General features: G+C 38.1%; 1 protein-coding gene across 1 annotated transcript in view; it reads right to left on the bottom strand.

Moving 5' to 3' along the window:
* The window catches only part of LOC106525216 (formin-binding protein 1), a gene marked incomplete at its 3' end in the record, with an annotated part of 80400 nt that overhangs the window by 43985 nt on the left and 24689 nt on the right, over positions 1 to 11726 (bottom strand). Inside the window, 2 exon segments of the mRNA XM_014019368.1 lie at positions 1316 to 1463; positions 3420 to 3476. Of these exon segments, the coding sequence (XP_013874822.1) occupies positions 1316 to 1463; positions 3420 to 3476 (205 nt within the window).

Raw genomic sequence — 11726 nt, 5'->3', positions numbered from 1 at the left:
AAAGTATACAGTATGTTTATCATATAAAGTCTAATGTTACAACTAATCATGGATCCCTTTAAAGTACTACATGGTTTGTTGGTTTATTAAACATACAACATTTTTTTTAAATGGCACTTTTATTACATTTGTTTAAGTGTGACGCGCTATGTGGACTTCTGGTAATATCAACAAAAACCTGTGTGAAACGTCAAAGTGACATCCTGCAGCTTCAGAACAGGAAGGTTCTGCTGTGAAGACGCCAACAACACGTATTTGTCATGGCAGGCTAATCAAAGCTTAAATTACAACAAGGCAAATTATAAGGCCTGGTAAGGGTGGAGGATTCCCCTTTTACAAGGACTGGAAATCCCCTTTTCAATTCTTGCCGGCTGCTCATGAAAGTGAGTTTAAAATAAAGGGGTTTGCAGCTTCCTGTACAGAAGCAAAAACATCAGGCCTGACGACACCACATGTGCATGTTTACGTATTTATGAAAAGAATAAAACATTCATCTCTAACCCTCTCAGCAGCTCTCTTGGGTTCCTTCTTTCAGCTGCATTTCTAAAACAAAGAGGCTTTTTTGAGAATCGATGTTTCCCATCTGGAGAAGCTGTCAGCAGTGTGTTTATCACGCATCACACATTTTACTGAGCCGATCTGCAGTATTAAGATGGTTGTAATGAAGGAGAAGCTGTGGGCGCGTTCTATAAAAAGACTCAGTTATCATGTTCTGCATTTCTGCTAAGCCTTTGGCTGAATCTATATTTACTGAGCGATGACCTTAGTTCATGGAGAAGCAGAGTAGGTTCATGTCGGCCTACGACTGTTTCCCTTCATTCATCCTTCAGTGTAAACTGAATGTCTGCTTTCCAACTAGGGGTGTAAGAAAATATCGATACACTGAAATATCACGATATTTCATTTCCCGATACTGTATCAATATTCTAAAGCCCTGTATCAATTTTTAATTAAGGTTTAAAATGTCAACCTTCTTGCCAACCKTTCATTTTTATGTTGTAGTTCATCCTCTGACCACTAGTTGGCAGCAGTGAGCCAGTCATTTGGCTCCTCTACCTCTTGAGCGCCAGAGCGTAAGGGTAGCATTAGCATTGTAARTAAACATTAGCTTTTCTTTTTTTTTTTTTCAGTAAGAGGTTTTTATTTAATAGAATTTTTGGACAAAAAATCGCAATATATCATAATATATTGCCTTGCTTACAGCATCGCAATATATCGGGATATATCGTATCGTGACCCCTCTGTTATGATATGTATCGTATCGCCAAAATCTTGCCAATACACAGCCCTATTGCAGACTCTAAAATCGCCTCACCGATTTCCTTTCGGTCTTGAGCTCCTGCAGGTAGCGCGTCAGCTCAGTGATAATTTGAGACGTCAGGTTCTCGGCGATGACCTCGTGTTGACCTGCGTAGTCGTTCAACTCGTTGAGGGTGGTCAGGAAGGCTCGACAGAAGGTGTACCTGGTGACACACAGGAGGTGACATCAGAGGAAATGGAGAAAGTGGGTCTGCTGTAGAAAAGGAAGCGTTTGATGTTTTGGACTTTCTGAATGAAAGGACGCTAAAAAACAATGCTCCAGAAACTTCCACATTTCTATTTCTGACTAAACTACAAAGAAGACAAAGAAAATATGAATTTCGTTGTGCTGTGGCTCTTTGACAATAAAGGTTTAGATTCAATGTGATTTAAGATCAGGGTTTCCCCTACATGTGATTGATTGTGGCGCTCCGCCACGGCTAAATAAAAGCCACCACACCTTCAGGATAAAGTATTATTTTTTTTTTAAATCAGCGTAAAACAGGGGTTGACACAACCATTGTTTAGGTCAGGGGTTCTCAAACCTTTTGGGTCTAGGGACCCCTTAAAATGGTGAAAAAAAATTCCAGGGACCCCCTCATAAAGCCCATGCTGTTTTAAAAGATAATTTATTGTCATTTCAACCCCTAAATGCCATGGGAATATAAATTTTTATTTATTATGTTTGTTTTATTAGTTCATTGTTCTTCAGTGAAATTTTTTTAAGTCCCCCAAGATACCTCTCACAAACCCCAGTTTGAGAACCTCTGGTTTAGGTTGTCCGAGACAACACATTTTTGTTTCGGACAACCAGATCCCGCCTCCTGGTTGTCCACCGGACAACCAAGAAAAAAAAGACCTTGATTAGAGTTTTTCTCAGCAGGTGTTCATCATTGTAAAAATGAACGGGAGAAAAAAAACTTGTTAAAGCCATGTAGAGATTAAACTGACGGTTCTTTCACCCAATAAAGAGAACCAGAGTCAAAGTTTTACCCAATCAGAAGAGAGCAGGGTGGGTGTTTTTCCTTTCTCTGTGGGTGGGGGGTCAGCGTCACTCAGCTCAGGTGAACACCTCCCGGGAAAGCCCTCAGCATTTCCTGGACTGTTTTCCACCGAAGATTAGGTTTTGTTTTATATATATTATATTTATAAAATCAGCTCGCAGCATTTCCACCGGAACACCGTGTGTTCACGAGTACAACAAAACCGCGACACGTCACCTGACTGTGAGGGGCAGTGACTGCAGCAACTGCACCTGTCCACGCGCACCACGGCCCCGACCTACCCAGGACTTCAGAGTCCGCATGTCAACCCCTTCAGACGGTTACGTGTATAACGAGCATCAAAAATAGGTAATTTGCGCAAAAAAAAATCTGTATTAATCACACGCAGGTGGAGGCGTGAGCGGACCTCAACCGCGCACGGGGGGGGGGTGGGTCCTAAAATCACAGAATTGTCTGAGTCAGCTTCAGGTGTTTGTAACTTATTATAAATAACTTCTAAATTTAACCAGGTGTTTCAATGCCTTTAAATTACACAATAATTTTAGTGGAGAAACTTGTCAGTTTGGTTTAAAAAAATCAGTAAAAATTGTCTTTTTTTCCCTCTGCTATAATTTTTTTAAATAAATATATCAAAGCTCCTCAGTTGAAAACACTAAAATGATAGAAAAGATGTTTAAAAACCTCTTTCCTCAGAAAGTCTTCAGTCCTAAGAACACTRAACTGTAACTTTTAATAAGATCATGTACACAGTTTACTCATATTTAAATGAAAATGTTTGACCTGTAAGCAGAAAGTGTGTGGGTGTTGATTTTTGCTCTCTATTTCAAAGAAGAGGAGGAGGAAGTTTTACGCAAGCAGCTCCTGAAACTGTTAAACTGCTGACTGAGAACATTGTAGTAAACTTTGTATACAGGATCATATAGCCTACTTATTAAATTACATTTTTAATGAGATTTTTGCAGACAACCACATTTTGACCCACCACCACGGTTAAAAGAAAACCTAGGAGAAACCCTGAAGATGTTTCTTAACTTGTCAGTATTTCAAATAGAAAACATTGCAACATAATAAATATAATATAACATTTGCTTGATGCAACATGAAGCTTTAACTTACTTGCTCTCTTCTTCCTCTTTTGAGTTCTTCTTGGGTTGATATTTCTTTGATAGGTTTCTGTAAAGACAAACATTTCAGATTGTCAGACCATTTAGACCTCCCGGAAGTCCCTCTTAAGCACATTCAGCACCGCGGGAGTTTTTTCTGATCCCCTTTATCAAGGATTCAAGGAGACTTTATTGTCACACGCATCACATGTTAAACATGAGGTGGAATGGTCCAATAAACACCAAGACTTAAATCCCCTCCTGCCTTCCTTTCTGTCCCTGTTTTGACCCAGGCTGTACGTTAGTGGATCCAGATAAGGGTGAGGAAGAGAGACAAAATAAAAAGTAAACAGAGTTGAGCACCAGATAACAGATTTGTGGTGACTGAGAGCTGCTTGGATGATAAAACAAACTGTCATCATTCTGGTCTCTTTTTGTTTCTCGTTTTGAACTCCTGCAGCGTGATATGATGTAAGCTACAATACAAGTTCTTTTAGAAAAACACAGTCTGTCAGCAGAACGCAATACTGTAAACAACACTCTGATAGATTTATAATGTACAGGCTTTCAGGATCCTTTGTGTAGTCAAAAATAAATAATCAGCACAATAAGTAACACAAATTCAATGTTAACTAAGGTAGAGTAAATCTGATTATAGTGCATTTTAAAATGTGTTTTGTGTGCTGACTACACCACACAGATCGGATAGTTTTTAACCTGTTTTATTTTTTTCTGTTCAAAGTGTCTCCTTCCAGTCAAGACTGCAAAACGTTCAATTAAAGTTGAATTGCCTGAGTTTCATACCAGAGTTTTGTAAAAAGTACAAATGACCGAGTTCTGGTTTTTATCCAACCTTCAAACAATTAATTTAAAAAAAAACTAAGCAAGATTTAATATTGCAAAATTTTTGTGAGATCTGCTGGTGTTCTGACTTTCTGTTGAGGATGACTCTCAACTACTTCCACATCCATTCTGAGTTTAATATAAGAACATTTGACTAAGTTGTGACCATTTTTGAGTTTCAAAATGTCAGATTAGTGGCCAGCTTGAATCAGTTGTACAGTCGACAATTGCATTCTTACTGTTTCAATCAAATCTGACCAGTAGTCCATTGGATATTTTGCTAGCAGACAAACAAACACATGCATAGCCATGGCAGGGGCGGTTCTAGGGGCGTGGCCACAGGGGCATTGGCCCCTGCTGAAATCTGATTGGCCCCCTGAAGTGCCCCTGTCCTGTAGGATTGGGCATAATCGTATCGTGTGCAATTAATCGTCAGAAAAACATTAATCGATTAATTTTTGGCACTTGACGATTAATACGATTAATGCCACCAGGCAGACTAACCGCTTGGTGCTCCTCTCCCCTCCAAACATGATGAACATTAAAAAAAGAAGTTCTGTAATTTATTTATCTATCAACACAATTTAAAGTTTGATGTATAGCCTGAAGTCTGTAATTCTGACACAATTTGGAACAGGTTTTTACGAAGAGCCAATTTTCTCCCTATAAATTGGTCATGTGACTATGATATAAGGGTGTCCAGGGACTCTGGGGGATTAATCTTCAAATTAATCGTTATCGGCTAAATACAACACATTAATCGTGATTAATTTTTTTGCCAATATTGCCCAACCCTACTGTCCTGTCACTCATCTGTCCTTTGGCTGAGAGCAATGATGGTGGGTGCAGTTCCATGCCCAAACACTAGAGGCGCTAATGAGTCAAACTGTAAATTCCAGCATGAATCAGTCTTACAGAAGTCTTCTCTTCTTTAAAAGACTTGAACAATTTTGCAAAAAAAATATCTTTCAACTGGCAAACAATGGCTTCATTTTCTCACATACTTTGGGAATATTTTATCCATGTACAGTTAAAATGCATGTAACATTAATAAGGAGAATTTAAAGTGCCTGAGACATTAAAATTTTGTAATAAACATGAATGCATTTTTGAAAACATAACATTGATAACATATTGAAAACAAATTTCATGCCCCTGAGATGAACAGTTGTTGAGATATTTGCACATGAAGAATCAGGAAGTGATGTCAAAGGGGAATGTCTGCATGTAAACAGAGCGTTGTTACAACAGCTGATAACACAGACTGTAGAGACAACTCTGATGTTTTTTTAGGTTATTTTGAGTCTCTATCAAACACAGATGATGAAGAGTTAAAGTTTAAATTATACCGTTTTAATAAACAGAGACCACAGAGTTAATTTTATTAATGAGTTCCCCTTTGATGTCACTTCCTGTTTCACTTTGGCTGAGCCAAATTCAAAAGACAATAGGCCAGTTATGTAACAAAATGGGTAAAAATCATGTTTGTCATACCAGGTTTCTTAAGTGTAAAGATGTTTTCTTTGAGGTTTTGTATTTGAAGGATATGCATGTCACAGGAGCTTTAAGCTTTTTTAATAACATTACATTAGGTTACAATTGTTGGAACATATGTGACCGGTTAAATTTATACACCTTACCAAAACCGAGAATATATGCGCAAGGCTGTTGAACAATTTCTTGACCCCTCTATGAATATTGTGGCCCCTTGATGGCCCCTTATTCAGAAAAATCCTAGATCCGCCACTGAGCCATGGTGAAAAAATATAAAAATAATTAATAAAATACTCCAAAATCCCCATGTAAGAGTACAATTTGGCAAGAAGATGCACATTATTCATGCATAAAGGTGCAAAATAAACTACAAAAAAGTCAAGACATCCTGAGAACAAGATTTCTCAAAACGTTTTACTTTGATATCAGGTATGATATCCTCTCAGTCTTTAACCTTCTCTGCGCCCAGATCAGTCAAAATATCAGATTGAGAAAAACAAGAAAAAAGGTTATTGTAGTTTTTTAGTGTATGGTCTCCAGATGACATCACCCTTCAACCAAACTCTGTTTTCCTTCTTGTTACAACAGAATCCCAAATAAAACTTTAAAACTATTTTTTTAACATCGGAAGACATTTATAAAAGTCTTCCAGGGTTTCCATATAATTTCTTATGCATTATTCCTTACTTCTCCGGACTCAATTTTCAGATTTGTCTGTACATTTATGGACTGTTTTCCATTTAGTAAAATGTTTTTATTGTTGCTGTTCATGAGTCCAATGTTTACAAAGAAAATCAATATTTTATTCATAGTTTGAATGTAGAGTCTGAGTTTGAACATGTTGTCAGAGATTAAGTGTAATTCCTTCCAATTTAAATTAGGTTTTGAGATTAAAAAGACTGACTGTAAGGTGGATCTGCAGAGCGCTCCATCCCCCCTCTGGAGTTCAGGCTGTTGCTAGGCAGATTTATGCTCGCTGTCCTTCTCACCTCATTACTAATTATAGCACCACGTCCCGGGCTTTTACTCACAACCACTTGGCATTTTTCAGATACTACTCTCTGTTTGTTTAACCTAGTTTTTTTATTTATTTATTTATTTTTTACAAGAACTGTGTTTTTCCAGAAAACATGGACCTTTTGTTTCTGCACGTGTTTGTAAAGGTTTTGCAAGATACTGAATAGAGGAACATAAACGTTCATAATGGAATGGAAGACCGTTTTCATCCTTTCACAATAGTTTAGTAAGCAGGACTTTAGCCCCACTGTGTTATGGATTATATCTGACTGGAATCTGGGGGAGGAGGATGCATTAATGAACCACCCTGTAGTGAGCAGACCAAAGCATTGTACATGTTTACACCAGTGCAGGAGAAGAGGATTATCCATGGATTAAAGCAGTATGGAGTAGTGTGAAGGAAGGATGTAAGAGAGGGGTAAATACTCATTTATTTGATGGGATGGGATGAATTTTTTATTTAGTTATAACTAAATATTTAATTGAACTGTGTTCTAGCTGCAGACCTCAGTTGTAAACAGGTGATCAATTTTAGACCCAGATCTTTATTATTGAAATACTTTCTCAATGATTCAGTTTAAATAATCCACATCTTCACCTGTTTTATTTTGTTTTTTGTTTTTTCCCTCACATCAAGGGGAGCTGGTGCCCATGTCCAGCAGTCATTGTATGAGAGACAGGAGACACCCTGGACACGTTTCTAGTCCATCACAGGGACACATAAACAAGACACACAACCATACACACTCTAGGGGCAATTTAGACCAGTGAACCTCTCTAACCTCACCAAAGTCCAAGTTTTATATCTTTTTAAAGGGACCCATGATTAGTTGTAACATTAGACTTTATTTGATAAAAATATTTTTTATCTGTAAAATAAAGACTAAAAATACTGTAGGCTGTTTAGTTTTTATAATTTTTAAATTAAACGTTTAAAAATATATTACAGGGACAGGTCCATTTTATTTACACGCAAAGCATTACATTAGCCCCGACACTATCACCATATATATGTATTAGCTCAGCGCTACACATTCTCCTCTCATCACTGAGGTCCTCCATCCACATGACAGAGAGGGGAACACAAAAATGACTCAGTCTGCAACTGAAAATATAGATGGAGGACCTCAGTTTAGCTTATTAGCTTGTCGTGTTAGCGCCGAGCTAATACATATAAGGCAATTTAGCGTCGGCACTAGCGCAAAGGCTAACAGGCTAAGCTGAGGTTCTTCTTCCATGAAGCAGCTCTGTTGTCCTCCATCTATATTTTCAGTTCCAGACTGAGTCATTTCTACCTTCTCCTCTCTGTCAACGCTCTCTGGTTTCATTTAAAAGAGTCGATCATCAGATATTGTCCAAGATTAACCTTCAGGGTGGATATAGCTCACTCACACAGAGGACCTATCCACGGCATCATTTACCCAGAATGCTTTGCGTGTAAATAAAATGGCTTTATCTGTGTTAAAATATATTTTAAAAATTGACAAAACTAAACAGCCTACAGTATTTTTACAGTCTTTATTTTACAGTTAAAACAAATGTTTATCAAATAAAGTCTAATGTTACAACTAATCAGGGATCCCTTTAAAGCTCTGCTGCTTTTGGACTAAACCTGAGCTCATCAATTAAAAATGGATATTTAGTTTAGAGACATGTGTCTGAATACTTATAAATTCTTACTCTTTTTCACCAATCTTCCACCTTTTTTTCCGGTTTTAGCTTCCTATATAAAAGCTTTGCATAGTCAACACTTAAAGAGGCAACATATGGAGAAAAAGGCAAAAATCATCCAGGCTAGGCTAACAGTTAGCCTGCTCAGGATTTTATTGTTTTTCCTGCTTTTTATCCACACTCTGCGCTCTGATTGATGCCATGGCTGATGACTGTTAATAACTACTTGACAAAACATTACTACTGGTAAACGATGAGCGTGTCCCTTTAAATTTTTGGAACGGTTTCACAACCAAAGTTTTTTTTTTCTGTTTGTGACACCTTTGCTGTTACCAAGTTTGACATTTTGTTTCTTTTTATTCAGATGTTTTCACTCATGAACAGCAAGAGATTAGTCAAATACAAAACAATTCAATATATTTTAGAAAATGAAGTATTTTTTTTAAAGAAGCACATTGTTGCCAAATGTTAGCTACAGACAGCCGGTCTCATTATCTAAAGCTGACTTCAGTATTTGAGGCTGGAGGGTTAAGGTCAGGACTGAGCTCTTTACAGATGAAGACTTGGACTCAAGGAGGCCTCAGGAGATGGATCCCCTCAATGAATGACTGCTCTTGCTCTCCCTTCTTGAAAGTCACTGACTGCTCTAAAAACTGTGTGAGGAAAAATGAAGGGGGTGGAGCCAACAGCTGTGGTAGAATAAAAAAAAATCTGGGTCAGAGTTATGGTTGATAAGGCTGATACCTTGTTGTCTCTATAGAAACCCAAGCTCCTCCCACTTCTCCCCCCACACGCACAACCTGACTTCCCTTTGCCTGAAGCAAACAACACACAGATTCACAGAGAGGAGAGGAAAAGGGAGGCAGACAGAGACTCGGCTCGACAAAACAAGAAAGGATGTAGAGAGAACTGTTTTAACTGGCTTCTTCATGCAGGTTTTTACAGAAATATACTGCAAAAACATGCTAGCAAGCCCATAAATACACAACAGTTGAACTGGTTTGAATCAATATCAGGACTGAATTTTTATTTAATTTTTTATGTATCCTTTCATTAAAACAAAAAAGAAAACCCATTTACAATTAAAAAAAAAACAATCACAATCATAAAAGAAATGAAGGGAAGCAGAAAGAAGGAAAAAAATCTTAATATACCTGCCCACTGTTTTTCCCAAAAAAAATTTAATTCAAACAAAAAAATTCTACAACAATATTTTAACACTTTAACCCATCACGTTCCAACACATGAACCTTGTGTTTCAACTATTTGTTTATGGTTTATAGTGAAGGGGATCCCTCAAATGTAGGACACAAGGTTAGAAACACTCAGTGTTTAAGGGGTCCCCAAGTATTATTTTCCTTTGACTGCTCAGAGCCATGCAGTGGTCTAAGTAGTGCAAAGAGGTCTCTAATCCAATGCCACAGACATTACAGAGACCACTGTCATGGAGTCCCATCACCATTTTGTGGTGGTTGAGCAGATTGTGCCCAGTTATAAAAATTAAAGGGGCAATATTATGTGTTTCTCAGGCATATATTTAAATGCTATACCATAATAAAGTATCTATGTCACCTTTAGTTGTTATTAAAATGCTGTTTTTATGTTTAAATAGGAAATAAAATTATCTTCTCATCACTTCCTCTTCTAAACGCCTTGAAATTGGCCTCTGTCTCTTTAAAAACCACCTTCCGCTTCTGTCCCGCCCATTTCAGTGCGGAGGGGGGTCATGCGCATGGGGGGGATCACGCATGCACTATGATGCAGTTTACTTGGCATCTGAAAATACATTTCCTCAAAGGTATTTTGAATCTGAAAAGAGCTTCATTGAGTGAGAAGTAGTAAGAGCAGCAGTTTCACTTTCACTTTCAGTTTCACCCGAGAGCCTGCAGGAGTCATGGGTGTGGTGTGTGTGTGTGTGTGGGGGGGGCTCCACCATGAGGAAGTTCAGCTTAAAGGCACATCTCAAAGGTGTTTCTGGTCCCCACCTGTCGTTTTGCTCCTCAGCATGACTTGCTAAAAACGCTGCAGGATTTCTCAAACACGCATGAATGAGTCAAAGCAAGGCTTTAGGTATGTTTTTTATAAGAGTATAACATTACAACATGATATAAAACTCAAAAAAGTTGATTTTACATGATACTGCCCCTTTAAATAAAAAAATTAAAAAGCAATACCAACAATTTACTCAATCATATTCCAGCATATGAACCGTGTGTTTCAACCCTGTGTTGAAATATGAGGTTATAGTAGATGGTCTTTGTCTTTAAACACCATCCTTGCATTTTTCTGTAGACTGCTAAAACACAACCTTTTAAAAACAATGGTGTCATGGACCCACACTCTCCTTTTGCACAACTGTTTATGCTAAATATAGAAACCTTCCTTTTTTTGCATGTTTAAGACAATGGATAAAAAACCTTGTTGCATGAATGAACTAATAGGAGGAACTCATTAGTCCCCATAAAACGCTGAGTTTACATGTAGAAGTGTTGCTGCTGGAACAGACAGTCTGCCACACAGTAAGCATCGTCTGCTAACTCAGCGTGTCATTTGGAAATGTTTACTCTGGGAACAGACTAAACCAGCAACTTCAGCTCGACATGTGATGCGAGTCCAGCCAACATTCTGAAAGATATTCTGTTGCATCATCACAAATATGAAGAACCACAGAGCAAACTGCACGCGGTAGATCAACTCCAGATCCATCGTGAGCACCATAAAAGGGTAAAACTGTAAGCTTTAGATCATCAAGCAGTGTCAGTGGTGAGAAAGTGTTAGATTTTAGAGCAAACTGGAACATTTTAAGTGTTCTTACGATTTATTGTCATTGCAGAACCCGAGCTACACCCCAGGACTGTCAGCTCTGCTGAAGGGCATGAACCAAGTTAAAAAAGGGTGTAAAAATCTGCCAAATCCATTTTACTGTTGAGATTCTGCAGCTAACTCAGTATTTAGCTCTTTTTGGACCTCTTAGCAACGTTCTGTGTACAAGTGTGTCAAACAAAACACTCATTAAAATGTTCTGCAACTTTCTCAATCATCAAGAATTCCTTTTTATAAAACACATGAAGCCAGAACAAAGTCGAAATGGTTGATATACACTCACCGGCCACTTTATTAGGTACACCACGCTAGTAACGGGTTGGACCCCCTTTTGCCTTCAGAACTGTCTCAATTCTTCGTGGCATAGATTCAACAAGGTGCTGGCATTCCTCAGAGATTTTGGTCCATATTGACATGATGGYATCACACAGTTGCCGCAGATTTGTCGGCTGCACATCCATGATGCGAATCT

This window comes from Austrofundulus limnaeus, unplaced genomic scaffold (genome assembly GCF_001266775.1).
Source record: "Austrofundulus limnaeus strain Quisiro unplaced genomic scaffold, Austrofundulus_limnaeus-1.0 Scaffold218, whole genome shotgun sequence".
NCBI lineage: Eukaryota > Metazoa > Chordata > Actinopteri > Cyprinodontiformes > Rivulidae > Austrofundulus > Austrofundulus limnaeus.
The sequence above is the reverse complement of the archived record's forward strand: the minus strand, read 5'-3'. Positions and strand labels throughout refer to the sequence as shown.